The sequence below is a fragment of the Microtus oregoni genome, unplaced genomic scaffold (assembly GCF_018167655.1).
Source record: "Microtus oregoni isolate MIOR12 unplaced genomic scaffold, Mior012 000010F_ref0000083, whole genome shotgun sequence".
Taxonomy (NCBI): Eukaryota; Metazoa; Chordata; class Mammalia; order Rodentia; family Cricetidae; genus Microtus; species Microtus oregoni.
The window spans coordinates 15943250-15971080 of NW_024543069.1; the positions used below are offsets into that span (position 1 = coordinate 15943250).

The following is a 27831-nucleotide window of genomic DNA, read 5'->3' on the forward strand; positions in this document are numbered from 1 at the left end:
TTGGGTTCTTTATATATTTTGGAAATCGGCCCTCTGTTAGATGTGGGGTTGGTGAAGATCTTTTCCTATTCTGTAGGCTGCCATTTTGTCCTATTGATGGTATCTTTTGCCTTACAGAAACTTTTCAATTTCATGAGGTCCCATTTATAAATTGTCAATCTTAGTGCCTGTGTTATTATTGTTCTGTTTAGGAAGTTGTCTTCTGTGCCAATGCGTTTGAGATTATGTCTCGCTTTCTATCAGGTTCAGTGTAATCTGGATTTATGTTGAGGTCTTTGATCCACTTGAACTTGAGTTTTGTGCAGAGTGATAAATATGTATTGATTTGCAGTCTTCTACATACCAATATTCAGTTAGATCAGCAACATTTGTTGAAGATGCTTTCTATTTTTTATTGTATAATTTTAGCTTCTTTGTAGAAAATCAGGTATATGGGTTTACATCTGGGTCTTTGATTTGATTCCATTGATCCACATGTCAGTTTTTATGCCAATACAGTGCAGCTTTTATTACTATAGCTCTGCAGTAAGGCTTAAAATCAGGGATAGTGATACCTCTGGAAGTTCTTTTATTGTACGAGACTATTTTAGCTATTCTGGATTTTTTTTGCTTTTCTATATGAAGTTGAGTACTATTCTTTCAAGGTCTATAAAGAATTGTGCTGGGATTTTACTGGGGATTAGATTGAGGAGAGGGTACTCCTCTCATCTGATACTCCAGGAAAGTAACTTTAAAGGAATTTGTTTGCAGTCCCTGTTTTTGCTTAAAAATAAAAAAAAAATCAGTTTTGAAAAAAAAAATCACATTAGTTTGTGTTTATGTCCTAGGAATCAAATGAAAATTCCACAGGGAGCCTTCTGGCCAGGCTGGAAGTCAGCTTTAAGCATGGTTTCCAGGGAGCGTGTCAGATGTGTGCTTGAGGAGTTATCATAAAGGATGCCTTATCGTAGAGCTTTGATGGTCTCTTTAAACACCCAACTGGCATTTCTCTTGCTGGCTTCCTATTCAGTCCTACTTGCAAGTGTAGAAAGCTCCAAATCATAAAGGATTTCAATAGATTTTATGACCTTATTTCTTGAACTTTTGGAAAAGATCAAGTGTAGAACGCTTTTGTGGGATTTGCCAAGTGTTGATACCTTGTGGAGTCACATGTTGGAATTCACTGAGATGGTCATGAAAGGCCCAGCCAGATTCAGGAAGTGACACCGCAGCAGAGAGTCACCGTCCATTTTCCAGGACAGGTCTCAGCCATGCCTCTGCTAACATCTGGGAACCTGGTGGTGCCTTACTCTTGTCTAGTCTTGTTGATTTGATTGCGTAATCATGGCGTGTTTTGGTCTAGGGAGCTGATATCTCATTGATGCTGGAGTTACAAAATTAATGTTCATTTAATATTTAGATGTTATATAAAGTAAACCTTTTGGAAAAGAAACAGCTCGTCTGCTTTAGTCATGTGGGTATCCAGTGTTCTACCTTAACAGTGGCACATCCCAGGACCATGGTGCCGAGTTACCACATCAGCCTCTCGACTGCAGCCTTGCTCTGCTCCATCCCTCTCTCCACTCTGTCCGGGTGCTCTTTTTGACCATCACCTCATCGCGGGTCACTCATCTCAGCTCCTCTGTGGCACGCGGAGTCCTTGAAAGAGGTCCAGGCATCACACTTCCCCCTCTGCCATTTCGAGCTCTGTTCTATTACTCGGGCAGCCACAGGGCCAGTTTATTACTGGGGCAGCCTCAATAGTGAGTCATCTGCAGGATCCAGGGGTGACCAGGCTTCAAAGGGGCTGAAGAGCAGAGCCAGCCCTCGTTGCCCAGCTCTCATCTCTGTGCTTCCACACAGCTGTTTCGTTACTCTTTTCTTTTTTTATATTTATTTATTTATTATGGATACAATATTCTGTCTGCGTATATGCCTGAAGGCTAGAAGAGGGCACCAGACCTCATTACAGATGGTTGTGAGCCACCATGTGGTTGCTGGGAATCAAACTCAGGACCTTTGGAAGAGCAGGCAATGCTCTTAACCACTGAGCCATCTCTCCAGCCCCCTCGTTCCTCTTTTCAATAGGCTGCTTTGGCTTTGGCTGCCTTGGGAATGGCAACCCACAGTTCCCAGTTCCCACGCCATTCTTGTAGTGACTAGTTTGACAGCGTCTACACAAGCTCCTAGGAAAGTTTGTTGTTGGGACCATTTGGAGTCCTGGTCTCCAGCTGCTCTTCCCTGCTGGGGATCTTTACTTTCCTTCTGATTTGAGTTACTGAAAGCTGTGTCAAAGTTGTTTACCAGCTCTGCTTCGTGAGTGCTTGTTGCCTTGGCCTTGAAGATCAGAGGATAAGGTTTTCACCTGTTGGCCCACTTGACTGTTGGGTATATAAGACTCCGTGGTGCTATTGAATAGAGGGCTTCTTACCAGTGACTAGAGGTCCGTGTCTCTGCCTGTCTGTCGGTCGGTCGGTCGGTCTGTCTGTCTGTCTGTGTGTCTGTGTGTGTGTCTTTGTGTGTTTCAACCTCCAGCCCCTTGCCCTAAGCTAACGAACTGTATGGTAGTGTACAGAGTGCAGTCAAGCGTGTGCGCTGTAGTTCATGTGATAGGCAAGAGTACAATTAGTGCAAGCTGCACAGATGCCCTGGGACTGTGGGCACTGGCTGGGAGAGAAGCCTGTTGCTTTGCAAGGTGGGAAGAAATAAGCAGTATCTCAGTATATTTTCTGTTGCTCTAGCGAAGTACCTGAAGCAAGGTATCAGAGAAAGATATCAAAGCTAGATACATAGAAAGAATAACTTTTGACTGAGAGCTTCCTGGCAGGTGGCATCACAGAGGAAGAGAGCTCACGACAAGAGAGGCAGAGAGAGGGAGGGAGAGACTCACCTTTCTCTTCTACAAACAACCCACAGTGGCAGGAACAAAGGAGCCATATTCTCACTCCCTGGTGGTGATACCACGTACCTAGCCACCTCGCAGTGGGCTCTGCGTCTTAGTGGTTCTGTTTACTTGTTTAATAAATATTTATGGATTACTTAGATTATTTAAGAATATTACAAAATACATGTGATATGCTATCATATGTAGTTTAAAGTTGAATTTAAGTTTTTAGGAAACATATTAAGTATTTAAGTGTCAGTTACTGGCTTTTCCAGGGTTAAAATCATTTACTCACTAATAATTTCCCCCAGATTTTGTTTCAGATATTATGTCAGACAGTCATCCACTTTAATCATTTGTCTGTATAGATGCCTGTGATTTATTCATCAGTTTTATTGATTCTAGTTAGAAGCAACTAACTAGGGGTTAGACATGTTGGGAAAATAGAAGTTTTCCAGCAGCAGTGTTGCGTGACATTGTGTTTTTCATTAATTAAATAGCGAGAGATGGGTTTTGTGTAATCTGGGAAGCTGGAGGCCTTATGATTATGAACATGGCAGCCTGCCCGAATAGTCTCTGGTCCTGGAGGGAGCTCAACATTCAGGACTTCGCAAATAAACAGTCACATGCAGAAAGAAGAACTGGAAACATCATCGTACGAATCCAAAATGACATCCCAGCTGACAGCTTCAGGAAAAAAAGAGATTAGCTTTGTGAGCCAAGCCAGGCGTCCTGCATGTCAGTAGTGTGTGCTGCATTGTTTAAAAGGTTTTGTCTCGTTTTCCGTCTGCTTAAATTTCATTGCTGTGGGGACTGATGCCATGTGACTGGCTGGTGGTTTCTGTGGTAGAGTTTTAAAGCTGTGAAGGGCTGAAGTCACTTATCTTTCCTGTGTTTGTTGAAGGTGAAAAGCAGACTCCTTCAGGGAGGCCTGGAGCCGAACTTATGTGCTAAGCACATGAAGTGTATATTCTTACAGTGAAGTAGGGCACATGCTTCATGGTGTATTCTTTTTTTTTATTTTTTAAATATGTCTGAATTATTTTTATTTACTTACATGCACATGTGTATGTCTGTGTATAAGGAGGTCAGGGATCATCAGATCTGGAGCTGCAGTTACCGGCAGTTGGGAGCTATCTGATGTGGGAATTGAACTCATGTCCTGTGCAAAAACAATGTGTGTTCTTAACCACTAAGCCATCTCCCCAGACCCAGTGCATTCCTAAGATGGAATACTTAAAGATCACTCGGAGAGTGGACCCATAATAAGAGTAAAGAGAAGCAGCATAGTCCATCAACAATGTTATCAGTAAAGCTCAGAAGGGCTTTTGCTTCGTGTTGGGGCTTGAACAAGGGACCTCACGCACATTGAGCAAATGTTCTCACATGAAGCCGTGTTCCCTTTGAGTCCCTTGTTCCCCACCTTCTGCTTGGCTAGTACTCTCAGGGAGGTCTTCCTTTCAGAGGAAGAATATCTGTTGATAATCCCCTCTAGAACCCCAATTTGGATAAATTTCAAGGTGCGTGTTGTCTCTGAAGCGGGTGGTTTGAAAGGCCACGTAAAGTCCACTGAGTTCACAGAAGCAAATGTGGGGAGAATTTGGCTGACTCGCAATAACTGACAAAGATAATCTGGTCTTCAGATGTGATCTGGCTTTTACTCTGCAGACATGCAGGGGTTAATATGATCTGATAGCTAAAAATCAAAAATAACGAGATGTGTTACCAAGCAGTTTCTATATCCATGAGGTAAAAGTGCTAGTTGTATATAAGTGGTACTTCTCATTTGAAGGATAAACTATAGACCCCGAATCTGCTCCTCAGCAAAGTGACATTTTGGTCACCCTCAGGATCGTGTCGTTTACACCAGAAAAGGACTTAGCCTGTTTTTAATCGGCTTCTGGTAAGTGTTTTGATGCTTTAAATTTCTAGTCCACAACAGACTGGTATTTTTGCATAATAAAATTAAAATTGATTATTAAAGATATGAAATCAAGACATAAAAATGGAAGCTTCATTTTTTTTTTCTTGAGACAGAGTCTCACCGTGTAATTCAGGGAGACCTCAGACTCAGCGATCTGACCGCTTCTGCCTCCCAAGTGTTGAGAATAAAGGTATATACAACCATATTCCGCCCCCCAGTTTTTATTTAGTCAAGCAATATAGAATTGTTAGAAAAGAATCTGAGTTGTTCGAAGTTATTTATACCTCTGAATAAATCTACTCTTCTGGCCTTATGTCCATTATGAATAGTTTGCAGACTGGCATAAATCCTGGGATTATCCTTTGAGATATCAAATGTATTTATTTAGCTGGAGTTGAAAAGCCAAACCATTTGAACAACTTCTCAAATTTTATCTGGATTTACATGTTTCGCTGGTGTATTTTCTTAATGACAATGAGGCATTCACTGCATCTCATTTCCTAACAGAGCCCCAACGAACTGGTCCCGTTCCAGGGAAGGGTGGGATAATTGCCCAATCCTTGACATTGTGATCAGTTTGATTATTCTAGCTTCCTGATAATGGTTGGTGTACTGAGGCAATTAGGCAGGAAATGTTGGTGCTTGAGACGTTTTTGTCTTTAATCCCCGCACTTGGGAGGCAGAGGCAGATAGATCTCTGTGAGTTCCAGGCCAGCCTGGTCACACAAAGCAAGAGAAATCCTGTCTCGAAGAAACCAATTCTGAGAGAGAGAAAGAGATAGAGAGACAGAGACACAGAGAGAGGTTCTTTCCTCCTACAAACAGTGCAATGAAATAAACTGAAGGTAAGATTCGCAGGTCTGCTTCTGCTTCAGCCTTTCTGGTAATTTGCTGACCATAATAGAAAAATGGAAGAATGGAGTTTTAAAAAACGTTTTATTTACATTTATTTTATGTGTGTGTTGCCCACATGTGTGGCTATGTGACACGTGTGTGCTGTGCCTGTGCAGGCGAGAGGAAGCAATCAGATTCCCTAAAACTGACTGGAATTGGTGGAGGACATCAATCACCATGTGGGCGCTGGGAACTGAGTCCAGGCCCTCTGCAAGGGCAGTAGGTCCTGTTTACTGCTGAGCCTTCCTCCCTTACAAAAAAATGGATTTTAAATGGATTCTTGAAGTGTTAAATAAACTAACATCTGACTGCCTTTCTGATATTCTATTCTGTGGTATAAGAAATTCTTTTTTCTTTTCTTATGTAAGTCATTTGAGCATCTTTTTCTTTGCTGTAGCCTAGAGCACCTCTACAGTAACCGACCAATTAATATGTACAATACTTTAATGAGTTCAGACTTTAAAGAAACTCAATAACTGATCAGATGATTATGAATTGATTTCCCATGTAGCGTTCTATCCCAAGGTGTGGCTTTTCATCATAGGCAGCTACCTTTACATTTATGGGCAGAAAACCTACAAAAGGAATAAACTGGCTGTAGAATCTGTTCTGCTAGCCAGTGTTAAAAAACCAATCTTGCCACAGTCGTAAAAAGGTTTGCGTTGAAATGCTGGGCAATTCTAACTTTTGAGGTGGTGCAGGTCGATTCATGTCTGAGTCTTTCCTTTGAACGTGGAAGGGGGGGAGTGCAGGGTATGTAATCCTCCCAGCGAGCTGCAGGATTTGGTCTGTCGATATCTGCTGGAGGCTCCGACTGAGCCTGGGCCTGTGTGTTACGTTTCTTCCTGGGCACTGTGTTCTCAGCCTTTAAAGTTCATGGAGACGCTCAGGCTTATGAAGACAGAAGCGGCAGGGTTTGAGAAGTACTCTACCTAGAGATGTAAAGACAATGGTTGCTAGACACCTGGGGAGTTGGAGCATATGAAAAGAGAATAGGAAGGGGAAAACAGATATGGACCAAATAACGCCGTTTCAGTGTAGTCGGCAAGGTACCTGGAGGGATTTAAGTTTTTTAAAGTTTTATTTTGTATTTATCTATCACACGTGTATGTTTATGCGTCGTGCACACACGTACACGAACCCACAGAAGCCAGAAGAGAGCAGTGGGCTCCCTGGAGGTGGAGTCATAGGCAGTTGTGATTTGCCTGGAATGAGTTTGGGGAAATGAACTCCACTCCTCGGCAAGGGCTGCGAATGATCTGAACAGCAGAAGCATCTCTCCAGCCTGGGATTTTGTTTTTTTAATTATTAAATTAATAGCATTTTAAGACTCTGTATCATTATGTCTAGGGTACTGTTCTAAGCATCCTTTCTTCCTTCCATCTCTTCCTGTTACTAATGGATATTTTCTGAGTGGTATGAATATAACAGCTTACCTGTTTTCGTCCCTTTAATTTGTAAGGCACAGTGGTATTACGTGTGTTCACAATGCTGCATACATCCGTCGCAGAAACATACTTTCTCAACGTTTTCTTCATCCCCAGCGTTTTTTGTTTCTTTGTTTGTTTGTTTGTTTCCTTGAATGTAGAGGGTTCTCATGCCAAGCCCTATTTGTATGTAGGGAAGTTCAGCACAACTTCACTTACAAGGCAGGCACGCAGGTTAGTGCAGCACACTGCGTGTTTATTGCTTGGATAAACTGTTACTATTGTGTGTGCTTGTTCATATTGATTGTAAATCTGATCAGAGTGAGAAATGCCCGGGGTGCTAGTACAACACATTTCTGGATGTGTCTGTGAGAGCGTTCCCAGAAAGAATTCACTGAAGGGATATAGAGACGGACAGTAAAAATGAGTAAGAGATTAGATGTCTCTCTGTGTGTACTATACATATTTATACACATAATATTATGTATATTTATATATATATAAAGAATTTCATATGCATATAAAATATTAGATAACAAGTGTTGAGGAAAAAAATGAAACAATGAAGGATATGTAAAGAAATTAACCTATTTCAAGGAACACATAACCAGGGCATAAGGAGATAGATGCACTTAAAAACACAGCAATGCAACGACGACTACAACAGATTATTTATTTATCTTTCTATCTATTTACTTTGGCGATTTTGACTGACTCTTTCTATGTAGTTCAGGCTGACCTTCAATCCTGCTTCAGCCTCCCAAGTGCTGAGGATTCCCGGTGTGCACCCCTAAATTTACAGGTCATTTAGAGTACTTGACTTCACAGGGCAGAGCCTGTGATGTGTTTGAGAAAGTGTACCCTGAACATCAAGCAGCAATGTGTGTTGTGACTTCTCAGCCAAGGGGACTTCCTGTGTCCCACAGCAGCCACTGTCCCCGTTCCTTCCTTTCAGGGACCTCAGCAGAAGTGAAGAATAAGAGTTCTTCTGAAGAGTCCTTCCCATCAAGGGGAAGAAAAGCGTGTTTGAAATAGACCCCCAGCCCTATAGGCGGTGTGAGCATAGAAGGAAACTGGGGTTTTATTCTCCAGGAAAGAGTTTTGATGTTTCTGTGTCTCAGGTGCAATGTTAAATGGAGGACCGTCTCGGGATCTGACAAGTTGAAGTGGGCTCTTGATTGATATAAAAATTCAAGCGAAGGTTTCTTCTCAACACAATTACTGTGAGCACTCGGTATCACAGGTCTTGTGCATGCTGTTTCTTTGTTATTCTACAAACCAGAGTGGAATGTTTACAGAGCTTGTCCTGTGAGTGTAGCTCAGTAGTAGAGCACTTGCCTAGCATGTGGTGGGGGTAGGCTCTGAGTTCAGTTTCTGATAACACACACACACACACACACACACACCACAAAGAAACAACAGCAAAATAACAAAAGAGAAAATAAGAATAAAGAAGTTAATCTTCCGCTAAATATAAACAGCTGAGCCAGCCTTGGTGGCACACCCTCAAATACTGGGAGGCAGAAACGGGAATCTCTGAGCTCGAGACCAGCCTGGTTTACATAGTAAGACCCTATCTCAAACAAAAAGAAAGCAATGAAATGTCAGGAATTATCTTGTATTGGATACTCATTTGTAAGACCTTAAAAGTCACTGTGGTAGATCGTTTAAAGGCTCCATGTGGACATGGGCTATGGGGAAACCATTAGATTGATTTAAGCCTTGTCATCCTTGCTTACGGAATAGAAAGCAGACAACTATGTTTTAAAAAGTGCATTTTGAGCTGGGAGACAGCTGATCTCCAAAGATAAGCTGCTTTGCAGCTGATTTACTCATCGATATGACGATGGCTGCAGAGGTAACAGATGCTTGATTCAGCTTCCTGAGTATTTCCCCATTCTGGATAAAAGCATTGTAATCGATGGGGAGAAGACCCGGCCTTTTGTTGTCAGGCAGGTCCAGGGCACAGCTTGAGTCAGAATAGGGACTCTGTGGCTAAAATCGTTTGGTTTTGGAATTCCACATCTATCCCTTGGGTAGCTGGAGAAATCAGCACTGGAGAATACGTCGGTTCAAATGCAGTAATCATCACTTGTTGGCACAGCTTTGTTGAGCCATGTCTACTTCTGGCAGCTGATGGCCATTGTGACCTTGCTTGCAGCTGCCTTGGATGAGTCACGGTGCCAAGTCTGTCTTGAGCCTGAAGCCCTGGTTCCCCGCTTTGCAAGCACATGGGAAGGCTGCACTTGTCAGGGGTGTGTTCAGTGACACTGACCTTGCTGTTTGGTTTCCATCCTGCCCTGGGTGTTTAGAAACAGAGTCCTTCTGGTCCGCTGTTCACCCAAGGGGTATACTTGTAAGTGACCAGTGGTGGTGACTGAGTTCTAACGACCACCGATGCCTCTGGGCTGTCACCAGAAATTTCTTCTACTCTCACTGCCTCACAAAGAGCAAATGTTGCCTGAGATTTAAGAAGAATGGACCTAGCATGACGTTTGGGTGTTTAGATTGAGACTCTGATGTCTCAATTGCCCTTGCTCCGGCTGGAGGGGATAGAGCTGTGATTATAGCATCTAGCAGTGACTGGAGCAAATGAGGCTGCTGCAGAAATTCAAAATAGCAAGGGACATAATTGTCCTGAGACTAGGCCCTCTGGGAAGCAGCCACAGGGACAACAAGCAGTTCTGAATATTGTTCCTTCTTGTCTGGAATGTTCCGGTGGTAGAGGGCAGAGAGAGCTGGAGTCCTGGTGAAGCTTGCCCATCTCCTGGATGTTACACAGCACTTTATGTCCCTCTGGATGCAGCTTGTTTAACATAGCACGTCTTAAGCATGGTCTTCATCGATGGCCTGGGGGCTGCTGTCAAATCACCGGATATTATTTCGCAGCTGATAATTGTTTGCTGAGTGACCGTGTCTTTTTTTTGTAATTTATCAAAATTCCCAGAATTGCTTTCTGTATTATGTAAATATCTGACTCTAAGTTAGGTGAAGGTGACCCAAAGGTGAACCAGTTTGATTTTAATAAAAATTTGGGTCAGAATTTCAGAGTTATATAAATAATTTTCATAAGTAAGACAAAAGATTTCCCTTGTGATGAGAAATTTAAAGTAGTGTTGTTTATTAACAAGTGACAAAATAGTATTTTAAATTCTAAATTTTTCTTAAGCATGTTGAAATACTTTGGTGTTTGTCTATGAAATCAATCTCTCCTCCTACCCGCACCCTACACCTCTTTGGCTTTTGAGGCAAGAGTCTCATGTAGCTGAGGTTGGCCTCGAACTTGCTAGGCAGTTGAGGATGACCTTGAATTCCTGTGTCTCCCTGCCTTTGCTTCTCAAGTGCTAGAAGTATAGGTTTTTCCCACCGTGTTGAGATTTCAGTCTCGTTTCTAGTTTTCACTTCATATGGGCAAAGATCATATTAGAAAGTTGATAAAATAAAAATTTCAAGTAAGATGTGACTTGTTTATTCAAGAAAATCACAAAGTAAGAAGCAAATAAAGAATGGGAATCATTTCTGTCACCTCTCTAGCCGGTGGCGTGAACCTGGGAGAGCTGGGCCCAAGAATGAGGTGAACTCATGCAATATCCAACTTTATTCAGAACATCAGACAATTTATCCCCCGAGAGTTAAGAAAGGTCGCCCGAATTAAGTTCTCATGAGTTCAAGTTGATTATATGAGGTGTATATGTTCCTAGGGCTGAGCATTCTGTAGTCCTCATTCTCTGCACTTTGGCCAGTTGTGGATTTCTGTATTAATCTCTGAAAACAGAAGCTTCTCAGATGAAGACTGAGTGATGCATTGATCTGTGGGTATAATGATATGTCATTAGGAATCCACTTAATGCTGTTTTTATTTAGCAGCATAATAGTATAGATTCTCTCCAAGGTCCCATGTCCTGTCCAGGTATACATTCTTGGTGCCAGGTATGGGTTTCATCTTATGGAATTGTATTTAAGTTCAATCAGAGAGTGGTTAGTTAGTCCCATGATGTTCATGCCACTATTGCCCCTGTGGGTTGGTCTTGTCAGGTCAGTCATTGCTGTAACTCCCAGGTTTCAAGGTTGGGTACGATTGATGATTGGTTTTCTCCTCCATGGCATATATAGCATCTTCCAGCACTCTGAATGTTAGCCAGTAAGGAGGAGGCTTCCTGGTCTGCACCAGATTGATTTCATCATGTTCTGTGACTCAACTCAGTATGTTCTATGTGGTGTCTTCACCAATAAGGTCTTTCTGTCAAGTTCTGAAGGGCAATCAAGAGCAATGGCGGTGGTCTGTAACACGTGTGTGTGTGTTGGGTCTCTAAGACCCCAGTGGTCAATTGCTACCAAAGAATTTACCCGTTCCTGGCACTGGGCTTTTTATTTGTTAGCCTCTGGTGTTCAGTGGAGGCATTGCTGCATTTCAGGGTACCTCCATGTAAACTCATGCACACATTTGAGTGTGTGTGTATGTGTGTGTGTGTATTTTAGCTTTTACAGTACTAGGTTCCTATATGTCTTCTTCTAAAGGTCTTTACTGTTGCTTATTCCTCCCCATACCCCCTCCTCTACTCTGCCCTCTGCTTCCCTGTCCTACAATATAGAATCTTTTAAGGTTTCTGTTCTCAAGAAGTACGTTCCCTTTCCATAAATTCCAACACATTCCCATGCTTACTGTGGTACATAAAAGGTTTCTGTCCTTACTCACTGGTTGTGTCTAAGACCGAGATAGCCATGGGTAAGTGACCAGCCTATTTAGTGTAAGTCTTATGTGACGAGAACCTTTAGGAACAAAGACACCAAGAACAGGGGAAGCTTAAAGGGTCTGGTGAAGAGTGAGTAGAGAGGAAGGGCATGCTCTGTTGTGGCTGCAGGAAGGAACTTAGCAAGGCCTGTGGGTCAGATTGTTGTAGATACCCCTGTGTCTTCATGCGAAAGGAGGCTATGTTCCTCTAGGGAAGGCACCTCTGGAATGAATGTCACTTGACCCATTTTGGAGCAAGGACAGGTCATTTATTTATGGCTTTCTATGTGGGGCAAGAGCAGGAGCGGTCAGCCAGCACCTTCTGCTTCTACTGTTGGCTGGATTTTGGGACAGCGTGTCCTGAATTCTGTCAGTATGCAGCATATGTTAAAACCTGTGGATTAAACAATTCAAACAGAGTCATGCTATAAATACTTTTTAACTCTGTGTGTGTATGCTTGTGTATGCAGAAATTGGGCTTGAATTCTAGGGCTTGGTGCGTGTGAAACAAGAGTTCTGTCATGGAGCTTTACCTCGGTTATGTTTTCTAACTGTTTTATTCATTTAAAACATCTTTGTTTTCCTTTTTGGGGACAAATTTAGATTCATGACATTTTTTTTATTGTGTGTGTTCAAATGTGTGTGACACACAGTGTGTATACTGATGTGTGTGTATGTGTGGGCATGTAAGTAGGGTCAGGGTTGAGTTTGGGAGTATTTCTCGGTTACTCTCTGTATTATATATGAAGGCAGGGCCATTTTATTGAACCCAGAGCTTGCTGTCCGGCTAGTCCGGCTAGGTAACCTGCTTCTCCCTGTCTGACCCCTTCAAATGCTTGGCCCACAGGTGGCCTGCAGTGCTCATTTAGTTATCATGTAGATTCTGGGGTCTTAACTCCTTCTGTCTTCTTGCTTGCATGGCAGGTATTTTAACCACTGAGCCATCTTCCTAGTCATAGATTTGACATTCTTTTTGGTGACATCCTAATATTTCATTCTATGATTAACTAATCATTCATTTAGTTGAGCATCATGGACATCCTTGGTGATACGATTGCAAGACCAGAATGCATGCTTATTTTAAACTTAGATATTGCCAAATGGATTCAAATGTCTCCCAATTCAGTTTGCGAATATTTTTTTTGTGTGTGCATGTACATGTGTGCACCATCATACACGTACCTAGGCTCTAGGGATTAAACTCAAGTCTTTATATTTGCAAGGTGTGCACTTTACACACTGAGCTCTCTCTCTTGGTCACCTACCTCCATTTTATTTATTGACAGTTCCCCAACTTCATCCACAATGATTTTTCTTTTTCATTTTTAAAATTATATATATGGGGGTCTCTGAGTACGTATGTGTACATGTGTGAAGGTGCTTCTGAAGGCCAGAGGCATCGGGTTTCTCCTATAGTTGAATTATAGGCTATTCTGAGCTACACAGTGTTGGTGCTTAGAAGCAAGCATGGGTCCTCTGCGAGAACAGCACAAACTCTTAATGGCTTTTTATGCAGTCCTGAAATATTTGCACATGGAATGAAATACTGTTTTACTATATTTTAACCTACAAATGCATTTTCTTTTGCATTTTTATTTGTCAATTTTTTTCCTGTGCTTAAACAAAAACAAAACAAAACAAAACCCAGTCTTCTGACTTTGCTTGTTTGAGGAGATGAGTGGATTTTTCCTCTGGACCAGGACCATGGAGGACAGACAGATCCTTGTATGTTATTTCTCTGAAGTGCATGGCTAACGGGGATGTTTTGTATATTGCCGAGCAGCCAGCATCACACCTCTTCCAAGTTTATGATGCCAAGAACATTTGAGGTGTCCCTCAGGGTTCATCTCTTTTCCCATGCTGTTCCCCCGCTTTTCCTGGCTTGCAACTCTTATCTTGTGGTGTTTATGGGCTAGCCATTGTCTTCACCATTGGATGTTGTTGTTATTTTTTGTTGCTCTTCAGCCTTGCTGCCATGGTTTTAAGTGTTCCCTGTTCTCCCTGGATTCATTCCAATAATCGTTACAAGCAATGTAAGGGAGTTCACTGTCTGAGGTCTTAGTGCATGGTCACTTGGCCTTATGCACTTGCACAGATAATGGTGGTAGAGGAATGCGCGGTAGAAAAGATTACTTATCTCGTGGTGGCCAGCAAGAGTGGGGACAAGGACAAAGGCAGAGCCAGCAAGGGCATGCCCCTAGTGACCTTCATCTTTCCCCTTTTTAGGCTCACCTCCTAAAGTCTGCAGAACTTCTCTAAATAGAGGTAGCAACTGGGGACCCAACCCTCAATGTGTTTTTCTTTTTGTGGGTGTGTGTAGGAGTACTTCATATCCAAGCCATAAAAGTCCTCTTAGTGTTTGGTGTGTGTGTGTGTGTATCTGTATATCATTTCACTTGACCTAGCCCACCCATCATATAAGCATCTTTCCTTTTCCCTAGCTGTCTTCATCCTCTTTAGACGGCCATCCTTGTACTGCTTAGGGTGTATTTGGATGTGTGTGAGCAGTGTATGTGTTAGTATATATGGTGACAGGGGAGGGAGTTGATGCTGCCCTCCCCCGAGACTGACTGTTGGGAGAGCATCTGCTCTGATTGCATCTGCACACTTTGCTTATAAGAAGTCTGCAGCACTTTTTGTCTGCTTTCCCATTTTGAGAAAGTTGTGCTAATTTTTAAAAATTATTTGAAGACCTCTAGTACAACCAATTTGAGATGACATCCACAAATAGTCTGCGATAATTCTCATCACTCAGTGATGTTTTTGAGGCGTTTCACTTTTAAGAAAGATTGTTATTAAGAACGAAGTGCTGGGCATGGTTTTAAAAGGCAATCTTTGGGGGAGTTCCAGCGCATTTCCCCTGCTTTGGAAAGACGTCTGCTTTTAATGCCACCGAACTTGTTTTCCTGAGAACCATGGTCAGAAGGTGTCAGACCGGCTTCATTCCGCACAGCAGGTTGTCTCTGTAACCCCCAGCGCTAGGGAGAAATTGGTCTGAGAGCAATAAAGGGTGGGAAAAGGAAAGCGGTGGCCTTTCCTACCAGGGACATCATGAATTCTTCTTCAATCTTCAGTTATTTGACTCTTTGGTAAAGAGTTTCAAAAGCTTGCTGAATTAGGACATCTGTGCACAACATTATCTCAGTTTGTGTGAAATTAGTTAAGATTTGATTTGGGCTTTTCATTTTCATTTTTGACCAAAAGGATCAGCTCTGTAGTCCCACAGTTGGTGAAGGAATAGGATCTCAAATTAATAACTGGGACCTACTTGAGAGGGTATGAATTTGCTGGAACACCCACCGGCATTCTGTTTTCAAATGCAATTTAAACAAGACAGGAGGCACCTGAAAAGAGTTCAGGGACTTGGAGAAATGAAGTTGGCAGTAATAACCTTAAATCCATCTTGGTTTGGTGTGTGTAATGAACCATGTTTGACTACTGAAGAGGAATTTTTATTGCCAAAGAGGTGTGGTGTGGGCAAAGTCAGACACCTTGACTGTTGGTCATTAGGGCCGGTAGCAGACAGTGAGTGTCCCACTCCTGGCTAGCAACTATGCACAAGTAAGACCTGAGATGTGAGATGCAGAGCATCCTCCAAGGATATGTGAGCTCATAGAAGAATGATGCCTGGTGGGTAATGCATGGCAGGATTCATCCTCCTCTAGCCCTTGCTTAAACTAGGGTATTTCATCTCTTATCAGGGGTGGGGAAGCAGGGCTGATGTTATATTTGAAACTGAGTAGGAGGCCTCTACTTCTTTGATTTAGGGATCCCTCTGTGGTGGTTAGAAAGAAAATGGCCCCCAAAGGAACTGTCACTATTGGGAGTAGTGCTCTTGTTGTAGTAGATGTGATCTTGTTGGAGGAAGTGCGTGACTGTGGAGGCGGGCTTTGAGGTCTCATATATGCTTAAGATACCATCCAGAGTGACAGACCACTTCCTGTTGCCTGCAGGATGTAGGATTAGCAGCTGCTTCTACTGTTATTCTTTTTATAAAGATCTAGTGTAGGACTGGGGAAAAGCCGGTCCATATGCTGGTCCTATGAGGGGTAGCGGTGGGTGACCCAAGGCCTCTGTTGGTCTCCCAGGCCTTGGTGAGTTCCCTGAGGCCTTAGCGGGCCACCTTGGTGGATGGGAGACCTCAGCAGGTGAGAGACAGGCAGATACATCACGCAGAGAGAGAGTTTGGGTATAGAGTTTATTTAGTGGGTTATGGAGAGAAAAGGGGGAAGGGGAGAAGGGGAAAGAAGAGAGAAAGAGACAGGGAGAGGGGAAGGAGAGAGAGAGAGAGAGAGAGAGAGAGAGAGAGAGAGAGAAAGAGACACAGCCTAGAGGAGGCAGGATTATCTGCTCCCTCAGCAGAAGGGGAGGGGTTGGGAGAGGGAGGGTTTTATTAGGAGTAAGTGAGCTAATACATCACTCTGGGTACAAAGACCTCAGGGAAGCATAAACCAACCTGCAAACATATCCAATGCTCAGGCCTATCCCAAGAGATGCTGATTTGATTGGCATGTGCTAGGGGCTTGTGCTTAATGCATTTTAGAATTTCTGTGATTTGTGTACACAGCAAGTGTGAGAAACGTGAGTATGCCTTGTTAGATGTTTATGATCTTTATATGCAAGGCTGATATTTATTGTGGCATGAGAATTTTTTGTCTTCAAATACCCAGAACAATGTCATGCCACCTAACAATGGTAGAACAGCGTCTGAGGTTCTTTTTAAAAATAGCATATATTAAAAAACTGCATTGTTGGGTCACTTCTGATCTTATATTCAAATAAAAAACCCACTTTGCATGTCAGTTGGAACTAAATGTAATGTTCCATAATCTTTATTTATTCCCCCCCCCATGGAAACATTAAATAAAAACAAAATTATAGTGCAATGCATTCTGATTAGTTTTTAATTTGCATCTCAGGGCTAAAAACCACGGAACAGGACAATTGTTGCATATAAAATAGACCCAATTAAGAAGCAAACTGTTTGGTGGAAGGTTTCCATAAGGGAAACGAGGAAGGTTATGCCATTTTAAGATTTACTTACTAATTCCTTTCTTTGACCTAAATCTCAGAGGTATTTATTTATCTACTCACACTATGCACATAAGACTCACAGACAAATTCCGCAATATTATTGATTACCAATTAGTTTGCAAAAGGCTTTAGAGCAATCTTATCTTCTCCATAGGTGTGATTAGGCCAAGGCATTTGGCTGGGGGCGAGGGGCCAGGAGATCGATGAACTTCACATTGCTTTCTCTTTGCTAGGAAGACTCTTTACCTTGAGCCGAGCTCCTCTTGGTTGCTGTGAGCACAGGTATTCCTAGGCTGTCAACGGGAAGGCCTGTTAGTGGCAGGGGGCAGCTCCCAGAAGGAAGCCGTTCCCTATGAAGAGCTATTATATTTCACATATAAAATTCATTTGGAAACTCAGTCTCTACTAAGACACCCAGATCTGCCCCCTCCCCCCTCCAGACCTTCCATAGTCATTCTAAAATCTTTTCAGAAACCGTGGAACTCTGAGTGGAAGAAAATAACATTTACACAAAGAGCTCAGCTGCTTTATAAGAAAATGCTCTTTTAGATTCAAGAAAGGCTACAACATGACCTTCTAGAAAATCACACAGGCAGTAAGTGGCCGAGCTGGAAGGAGAGCCCCTCTTGCCCTTCCCCTGATACCCTTCCCTGTGGACAGCTACAGTGCCCGTGAATGCCATGGCCCAGCGCCTACCAGATTGGAATAGGGTTGTGATTTGTGCCGAGAATTCAACAAACAAGCCTCCTACTTCCTTTGCAATGATTTTAGGAAATCTTCCTTTCTTCCCTTTTCAGGACACTGCCTGCATTTTGGGGGATGTTTTTGCATGGAAATGAAATTGTTTTCGTAACCGATCTATTTCAGTGACTGAGATTTACTCTAATCTGTGAAACTTGGCAAGAAATCAACTCATTTTTTTTTTTAATGTGCTTTTTGGCTGAAAAGATTCTTATGCAAAAGGCCTGGGATTTTTGTTGTTTTTGTTTGTTTTCTGCTTGCCTGCTAATGCAGTTTGATGGTCAGCTTGCCAGAACAGAAGTGAGGTTTGGTCATGACTTTGTGTGTGTGCAAATCTGGCTGAAGGTGACCCCTGAACAGAGATGACTTTGCTGTTTGGAAAGGACAGAGATATATTTAAGCATATAAACATGAAAATGTACAGAACTGTGGACATGTGTGTAGACTTCTTTCTGTGAGTATGCATAAATAGGTATCTACTTTTCTTTCGCCTTCCTATTCTTACTGACTTGATTTTAGTTTTAAATATGTAGAATAGTAACAGAGAAGCTTACAGACAGCTAAGGGGTTTCATTGTTTTGTTTTTGTTTTTACTTTAGGCTTACTGTGTTCCCCTCGTCTAACAATGAATACATAACCATACAACTGTAACTGTACAAAGATGTGTGTGTGTGTGTGTGTGTGTGTGTGTGTGCTTTAGGGTCTCACTTTACCCAAGCTGGCCTCCAGTTCCCTATGTAGCACTTTGACAGCATGAAGACTTAGCAAAACAACAATAGTAGACACCCCACACCCCAAGCTAAGGCCTATGACCTCCCTAACCAGAGATTTTGATGGTTGTGGTATGAAACATCATATCCCTCTGGTGGAGTAGCACTCAGATCTAGCAGGACAACCATTGCTTAGCCCCATGGACAGTCTGGCCACCATTGCAGCAGTGAGGATCTTGCATTGCAGATCCAAATTGTAACGAGAAGGGTCAATTGCGAGATAAGACCAGGATGTCTTTCTCTCCACCAGTATCCCACATAGCATCTTCGAGTGCTATGAAAGTTAGCCAGCAGGGAGAGTTTTCTGGCTACAGACTGATTTCTCTGTATCCTAAAACCGAAGTGTGTGGTGTCTTCAGTGATGTTTTGAGTGCCTCTGGGCACACACACCCCCTCTCAGACCAATAACTTATAGGAAGTAACCTGTCCCTGACCCTGAGATTTTTCAGTTAATAATCCATGCCTCTGACAGCAGCATTGTTCATCCAAGTCACGGAACCAATGAAATTACCTGGCGTGAGTGAGAAGGAAACACGGAACATTCAACAAACCCACTTAGGAGTTTATTAGAGGGTATGCATACAGGCCTGGGGAAGTCAGTGTGCAGAGGGGGGGGGGGGGTGGGGAGGGAGGGAGGGGGAGAGAGGGAGAGAGGGGGAGAAGGGGAGAGAGGAAGAGAGAGGAAGATGGTGCATCCAGCTTTTAAAAGCTGCCTAGTGCATGCACATAGGGGGTTGACATGGCTACATCATACACAGATGACAAGGCTCACACATGCAAGGGCTTAGCTGAGTCATACATGGATAATGCAATCCACACCACATGTGGGTCATGCGGGGCCTTCCAACATTCAGGGAGCCATTAGACACTTCTGCCTAAGGGCTTTCTGCACATGCACAACCCCTAGAACCCAGAAGTATCAGCCTTATTATGGCTTAAATCATTACACCACTGTTAAAACATCTTTTAAAAGATGCTTTTAATTATCTTACAAACTAGTGGGTTTTCATAAGGCTTCTTTACACATGCTTCGGTTTGGTTAATCTGCTTCCTATTTCTTCTTTATCCCGCCCCCTCCATTTCTATCTTTAAATCTTTCGCACTTGGTATACCTCCCTAGTTATTCATAATGTGTTTTCCCATATCCTCTTATTATTTATTTTTAGTTGAGTTGCAAGATTGTAGGTTCTGATATAGCTTTTCACAAGATTGTAGGTTCTGATATAGCTTTTCTTTTTTTTCTTTTTTTTAAAATTTATTTATTTATTAAGGATTTCTGCCTTCTCCCTGCCACCGCCTCCCATTTCCCTCCCCCTCCCCCGATCAAGTCCCCCTCCGTCATCTGCTCAAAGAGCAATCAGGGTTCCCTGACCTGTGGGAAGCCCAAGGACTGCCCACCTCTATCTAGGTCTAGTAAGGTGAGCATCCAAACTGCCTAGGCTCCCCCAAAGCCAGTACGTGCAGTAGGATCAAAAACCCACTGCGATTGTTCTTGAGTTCTCAGTATTTCTCCTTGTCCGTTTTCATATATAATTCATTTTTGTTATTCCTACTCTTGTCCGTCTTTCTACTAAGCAAATGCTTTTAACAACTGAGCCATCTCACCACTGTGTTACTAAGTCATGTTTTTGTTCATTGAAAATTTCATGTAGTGAATTTTGATCACGTCCATCCTCTTCCTCCAACTCTTCCTCCACCCGCCTCCTCCTCCACCCGCCTCCTCCTCCACCCACCTTCCACCACCCTAACCTGTTGAGTCCAGTTTGCACCAGCCTACTATTGTTGTGTGCAGGGCCCGCCCTGGAGTACGGTTAGCATACCAGAGGTCACACCATTACAGAAAATTAAGTTTTCCCTTTCTTGGCAGCTGCCGGATGGCAGTAGTTCCTCAGCTAGGGGTGGGGCTTCCTGGCCCCCTCCTCTGGAATTTCTCCTGGCTTAAGTTTGTGGTGAGCCCCTGCACCGTGTCCCAGTCACTGTGAGTTCACCTGTGAACCTGCCCAGTGTCTGCTAACCACCATTTCCTTGACGTCGTTCTCCATCGTTGGCTCTTGCAGTCTTCCTACCTCTTCTTCCGTGGATGTCTCTAAGCCACGAGGGCAGTGATGCAGGCATTACAAGTGGGATTGTCATTGTTGTTTAAGAGTCTTACTGTGAGGCCCAAGCTAGCCTCAAACTCAAAATTCTCTACCTCCCAGTTGCTGGAATTGTAGGCACGACCCACCACATCTGGCTAGAAGTAGTATTTGTTTAGACTTCCTTTATGTATATTCCTTATACTTCTTTTATTTATTTACTTCTGCTGCTGTGGGATTTAGAGAACTGACAACCCTTAAGGAAATTTCGTGTATTTAAAACTAATTGTTCCATCAAGGGTTTATTTAGTGCTTTAAAAGATTATTATGCTTTTCATTTTACAGCTGAGACTTCGTTATGAGTTTTAAAACTCTTAATTATGTAATAAAGTTAAGATAGTCCTCCGCTTGTCAGTTCTGCTCTTTAAATATTTATGCAACTTATAGCAGCCATTAAAATGATAATTATAAAGTCTGCAGTAACATGGAGAGCTGGTTTATGATACAAATGCTAAAGCAGAGTGCCAAACGGCTTAACTACCATGATTTCAACCAGAGTAGTAAATTTATGCATGTGGAGTTTAGCAGATAAAAACTGGGCTTGGTGCAAGGGGCTGTGGACATTTCTCATTCAATATCCCTGCCTGATGCTGGATTTTATTAACAACAACAACACCAAAAAAACTAATATGTTTTCTAAACCTACTAAAGCTCTACTGTATAGGATCAAAGAGATTTTTTTTTCATATGTTGGCAGCTGCCTCAATTTATGGTCTGATTTTGCAGGTATTTGTGGGGAATCTCCAGCACTGGAAATGTATTCAGTGAGGCAGCAACCCTTGTTTACCTGCAATAAAGTCTCCTTCCCTTCCCTTCCCTTCCCTTCCCTCCCCTCCCCTCCCCTCCCCTCCCCTCCCTTCCCTTCCCTTCCCTCCCTTCCCTTCCCTTCTCTTCCCCTTCCTTTCCCTACCCTACTTTTTCCCTACCTTCTATTTCCCTTCCCTGTCCTGTCCTGTGCTGTCCTGTCCTCCCCTCCCCTCCCTTCCCCTCCCCTCCCCTCTCCTCTCCTCTCTTCCTCTCCCCTTTCCTTTGCACATCCTCCCCCCACTTCTACCTGTCTCTCCCACCCTCTATATCTCCCTCCCTCCCTCTCCCTCTTTCCCCATCTCTCTCTTTCTTTAAGATCTATTTGATTTTTATTTATGTGTATGTCAGCCAGATGTGTTCCTGTGCCTTCAGAGGCCAGAGAAGGGCATTAGATCTCTTGGTACCGGAGTTAAGGGCAGTTGTGAGCTGGGTGCTGGAATCCAAACTTTGGTCCTCTTGAGGAGCAAACAGCAAAGGCTCTTAAATTTTAAGCCATCTTTCTTGCCCAAGTAAGGTCTTTGAAGTCCTCTTTCAGTTCTCCACCAATCTAGCATGAGTGGAGACTGATTTTATGGAGGATGGTAACTGTTGTACACATCTGTACTAAAAGCAGAACGTGGAGATTGGTGTACGCTGATATATAGGTGGTTTTGGTAAGACTGGAGGAAATCTTTTGTTTTCATCCTTGGTAACCTGTTCTCACTGCGATGTGTGTTGCAAATTGTGACTGAGGATTCCTTATTTGCTTAGCTTTGCACCTGCAAAGGAGCGTGCACTATCAGGTTTGGGGAACAGAGAAGAGGGCACCGTGTCTCCTAAGACTTCACTGAGCTGTTCCTTCCATTTCACTTTAACCCAATCAGTTTCTGGTGATAGGGAACAATTAGGGATGTAGCACAAAGTAGTGACACAGGCAATTCAAGTCTTATGTTATTTAGGCTCTGATGGCCAAGTGCTTTGTCATCACATGCCTATGTCTACTGCAGCAGTAGATGACATGCCTTCTTAGCTCGTGGGACACCCAAGGTTGAGTAGGTAGATAAATTCAAAGCTAAGCGACCATTCAATGTATTGTGCCCATACACCCCTCACTGAGAGAGAGACTGAATTCAACTTTCAAAATGTTGGGTTTGCCTGGGTGATACTTGCTCAGGGGGAAACAGGCACATTTATTGACATAAGTGACTGAATCTGGTCTTGAATCCACAGGCTTTTTCTGGCAAAGTGCTGAGGACAGAAAGGGAGAAGGAAAGAAAGGGCAGTGTGTTGGTTATATTTTGCTGTAGTCAAATAGTCTCAAAAGAGGGTGGGGTTGACTTAGCTAGCAGGTTTGGTGGTATCAGTCTATGGTTGGTTGGCCTTCGTTTTGGTCCCTGGCAAGGCAGCACATTATGGCAGGCATGTATAGGAGAGCAAGGCCTGTGCACATCACAAGCCATGGAGTGCAGAGAAAAAGATGGGGACCTACAGACCTTGTCAGGGGTGTGTCCTCAATGACCTGCTAGGCCTTACCTTTTGTAGCTTCCACCAGTCCCCAAATAGTTGCTAGATGCTAGCAACCAAGACGTTAAAACATGCGTATTCCACCTCACCCTGGGTGTGTGTGTGTGTGTGTGTGTGTGTGTGTGTGTGTAAAACTTAATCTAAACAATAACAAGTAAATGGTATGTAGAAAATAGTGGACTTTGAGTCAGATGCACAGATGTGTGGATGGTACAATAATTCAAATCTTCACTCTGGTATAAACAATATATTTTCTATCCCCAGAGAGACAGACTTCTTTATTCTTTGCTAATTCTTTGCACAGAAATAGCTGGTGAATGTTGCCTGTGAATCAAAATCTTCCACCACCTCCCCAGATCCCTGCAGCCTCACCTTACAAGCAGGTGGAGGGCCTTACCTACCAATTGTCTTCTTAGTTATTCTCCCAAAGTTATTTTCCTTCCCCCCTTTCTCCACTGATCGCACTTCTCTCCAGCCCAGCCGACTCTGCTTTTTTTCTGGCTTGCACAGAGTTGCTCTTTTAGTTCTGACTTGACCTTGGTGTTTAAAGAGTTTAAAGACAGTTGATCGTGCCTTAGCTCAGATACCGTAGCACAGTATGATCGCGTAAGTGGCTTAAACCACAGGCACTTAGGTTTTACAGTGCAGGGGCTGCAAAATCCAAGATGAACTGATAAGTTCTTGGGGAGATTTTGTCTGACTTTCCCTTGGGAGATGTGAAGAGCTATCCATCCATCCCACATAGGGCACTGAGAGCAGAAAAAAAGAAACGGTTTCAGGCAGATCTAGCTCAGTGAACTGGTGCATTTATGAGGGTTACTTTCGGAAGCATCAGTGTTCGAAGGAGGCTGACTCACTGAAAAGGCCGCCCAGCGTGAGTGAGGCTCACAGGAGCAGTTATTGCTGGGTCTCCCACAACCACATTCAGGCTGCTTCATTGAGTCCTCTTCTCTTCTGCTTGATCATTTTCTGCACCTGTTATCTTGTGGGGAAAGCCTTGTGAGTCTACTAAGTTACCTTAACCTGCAAGCCTCCCTCCCTCTAGCAAAGACATGTTTCCCCACAGGGAATAAATAAGCTACACCGCACCATTCTTTTCCTGGCTCTTTTTTTGTTTGTTTTGTTTTGTTTTTTCAAGACAGGTTTTCTCTGTAGCTTTGGAGCCTGTCCTGGAACTAGCTCTTGTAGACCAGGCTGGCCTCGAACTCATAGAGATCCGCCAGCCTCTACCTCCCGAGTGCTGGGACTAAAGGTGTGCACCACCATCACTGGCTTCCTAGCTCTTGTCTTATCATTGTCTCTTTTATAAGGCAAAGGGAAGGGATGGTGAGGAGGAATGGAATGAAGGAAGGGGAATCCCCCTTCTTTTAAGAACACAAATTTCCTTACTCTCAAGACCTCATCTGCTCAGGGGTCTCTCAAAGGTCCCATCTCTAAACATCCTCATGTTGGGCTTAGGACAAGAAATATTTGCCCTTCAAACAAAAGTTTTCGTCTATTGGGTTTCTAATGTGCCAGACAGTGTTTCAGTACTGTTCACACACATTGGCTCATTCAGTCCTCATCATAGTTTGAGAAGTAAATGTTATGATTAGACGACATATAGAGAAGAGGGCATGGGTGCCTGAGCAACTTCTAAAGTTACATGAGTACCAGTTTTCAGAGCTGCACTGTCTGTCTTAGGGCAGATGCTGTTGTTGTTCTTAACCGTAGTTCTAAATCTCATTAATAAACATCTTCCTCAATGTTTTGTAATGGTAAAATTTAAATGGCTGAAGCCAGAGTCTCTTCCTCCTTTGCTTTGTTTCATGGTAGCCCTGTGCTCACAACAGGCAGTCCCTCTTGGAGCCTCTGTTTATGGACATGATTGGTGGTCACTGTCACTGCTGTCAATGAGCTTCTCAGAAGCTGCCCCCAGAGTTTGTGTTGGTTGGTTTGACTGGATGGCTTTGTCTTGATTCTCTGAAATGTCCACTTCTTGTGAATTAATTAATTAAAAGTCCTTTTAATGCCTGGTACGAAGTGGTCAATGCGTGAACCGAGGTAGAATTCGAGAGTACCAGCCCAAGATTCCTGGCATTGCTGCTAGCGTTCACTGCTAGGGTTGCGCCACTCTCTCTACCATCAAAGACAGAGAGTGCTTCAGTACCACACCTTCAACCATCTGGCCCCTTCTTTCCACACTAGCACAGTCACCTGACCAAACAAACAGGAAGCTTACAGAGGAGCATGAGCCAAACCGTGAGTTCTTCAGCAAATAACCATCCTCACAAGCTTTCTGAGGTCCCCAGTGCCGAGACAGTTCCGCCCATGCCTTAAAGCCTGGGCATGTCCAGTCTAGCAAATTAAAGCTGGTATGCATATTCTAGTAATTTGTAAATATTTTCTTACACCTGAAATGTCATCATGAAGCCTTCTTTTGGGCAGGTTTCATCATTCTGCACTGTGAGGTAGCTTTACAGCCAGAAGAACACACATATGTATTAAAAAATAAATCAAATCATTGCTTGCAAATCAGCAAAGTGTTTGCCACAACTCACTACTTAGCATACACCTCATGTTACCGACAATGGCTGTCCTTGGAGGTAGCAGAGTTGGCTTTTGGTTTCCTTACAAATTTACTACCCCATCATAGAAGAACATTTGATTTGGGGGCTGCCAGATTACTATAACTAGGTAACGTGTCCAATAAAGGAATGTATTTTATCAGTGCAGATTTCATTGCATTTCCTAGTTCTAACATACATGGGTACAGGAATGCTATGAAAACTTTGAATAGTTTTTTTTATTTTTGTGTTACTTGAATTTTTAATAGTTCTATAAAATCTGAATTTTAAATATATGCATATCTTTTCTTCAGATGCCAGGTGTGATATAAATGTTGTAATTTAGTTGTGTGCTCATAGTGGATCCTGGATGGAACAGGCTTCTTACTAAGAATATAATTCTGCTTGAGAGCTTAAGACTAAACCCAGGTCGTGCAATTCTCAAACACGAGAAATAGAAGTTGTCTTGGCGAAGAAAAAAAAATTAGCTCAGCCTCCTTTGGCATACACGATGGCTCTTGATGACAGGTAGACTTAGTGACTTCTGTGGACCCAAACCTCACATTTTGTGTTTTGCCTTATGGTGTGCAGTTTACGTTTCTGTGTTGGTTTTCCTTTTCTTTCTCATCTTTTTTTTTTTAACCCCTTTCCTTTTTCTGTCCCATTCTCTCTTGAGGATCTAATTCAGCACCCTGTCTATCTAAGTGTTATAGGCAAATATTCTGTTACTGTACCCCCATGCCAGCTTTCCTAAACAATATTTCTCTTACTTCATCTCCTCCCACTATCATATACCCCCAAAACTGTAGTTTTGTGTGATACTTTCTTGGTTCCATTAGATTAACATGGGTGTGTTGAAGATACCTTTAATGGATATCTTGGTATGCAACCTAAAGCTGTTGAATCACATCATTTTTTCCTAGTAAAGACTCTCTACTCCCTACCTCCAAGAGCTCATATTTGACATTGCTGGAGTTTGTTTTCATCGTTTAAAAAAAATCTGCTACTAACAGTATGTGTTCGATAAGGCAAGAATTCAGCTAGCTATGTCAAGTACTCTGTTTCTGACTGATACAAAGAAAAGGAGTATTTGGAAGAATATTGGGAAACTTGTAGAAGTCAGGGCATGATGTAGTTTCTTGTCATTCTTAGAGCAGGAAACGTGACATCTGTAGCAGCGTGGAAAGACCAATCAGGGCATCCTGCAGAGCTCAGTTGTTGAAATGACCAAAGCCATTTTAGTCAATCATCCACTCGAGGTTTGAGGTTCTTCTGAAAAAGTCCATTTGCTCTAAACTTAAGTCAGCTGCCTGTTCCTTGGCGAGATGATTGACAGGCCACCAAAGATACACAAAAATCCATGAGGAGTGTCTCTAAAGAAAACGGAGGACAGAGTAGATGTCTACTTACAGGGAAATTGAACTCAAGGCACACTAGGTGTAAATAAGAACTTGAGGGTACCCCATAAGTGGTTTGAATATTGCCTAAATCAAAGTACTGAGTTATTCCTCTATGTGGAAAAATCTCAGTAGCCCAAATGCAACAACAGTTGTGAAAATTTGTTTCTTTATTACATAAGACGTGTATTTGACTTTTCAAACACACAGAAATCTGACAGGAATACACATGGAATCATCATCCACCCCTCACAACTGGCTTTGGGTCAATCCTGTTTCTGTGGTCTCATTTTAGAGCAGTTTTACAGGTGTTTTATACAGCTGGTTGAATAAAAACTCACGGGATTTCCTGTGTGAAAGCTTGCCTTAGAAATATAAATTCAGGTGTCAGTTTATCATCTGTCTTACACAGACAACAAAAGATAGCTACGTGCAACAGCAATACATTATTTATCTGGAAATAGGATTTATTATTTTTAAAGAGCCAGGCTAGAGTGTTCATTTCACATGCACAGAAAATGGCAACAGCAACCATAATTCTTATCCAAGTCCAATGTGATGGCTCATATGTGTAATCCCAGTGCTCAGGAGACTGAGGTAAGATGGTCGCTGTGAATTTAAGGCCACCATGAAGCTACATGGGGAATACCAGGACAACCTAGCCTACAGAGTGTGACTCCTAGCCCAAAAACACACACAAAAAAAATGCTTTTGTCATAAGACTCATTTACTGGTGTAAGCTTGAGGAATAGGTTCCTTAACAAGTCTGTTTTCAGGTTACCTCTGCCAAACATGTCATCAGATCCTTGGGGTCTTGGAATGAATCAGAAGTTCTTTTGACCGTAAGTGTTGCATGCAGTTATGCCTTTGCATTGTGTGCAGCTGAATGTGCTCTCATCTCTTGCAGTTGAAAGATGCATGAGTGTAATGCAGTCCGGGACACAGATGATCAAGCTGAAGCGTGGCTCCAAGGGCCTCGTTCGCCTCTTCTACCTGGATGAGCACCGGACCCGCCTCCGATGGCGCCCCTCTCGGAAGAGCGAGAAGGCAAAAAGTAA

At 42.8% G+C, this 27831-nt stretch overlaps 1 protein-coding gene across 12 annotated transcripts in view; it reads left to right on the plus strand.

Moving 5' to 3' along the window:
* Window positions 1-27831, plus strand: part of Plch1 (phospholipase C eta 1) — a 192137-nt gene that overhangs the window by 77780 nt on the left and 86526 nt on the right. For all 12 annotated transcript variants that reach the window (XM_041659099.1, XM_041659098.1, XM_041659101.1 and 9 more), the window contains one exon: window positions 27681-27827. In XM_041659099.1, the coding sequence (XP_041515033.1) occupies window positions 27681-27827 (147 nt within the window). The remainder of the gene's footprint in view (window positions 1-27680; window positions 27828-27831) is intronic.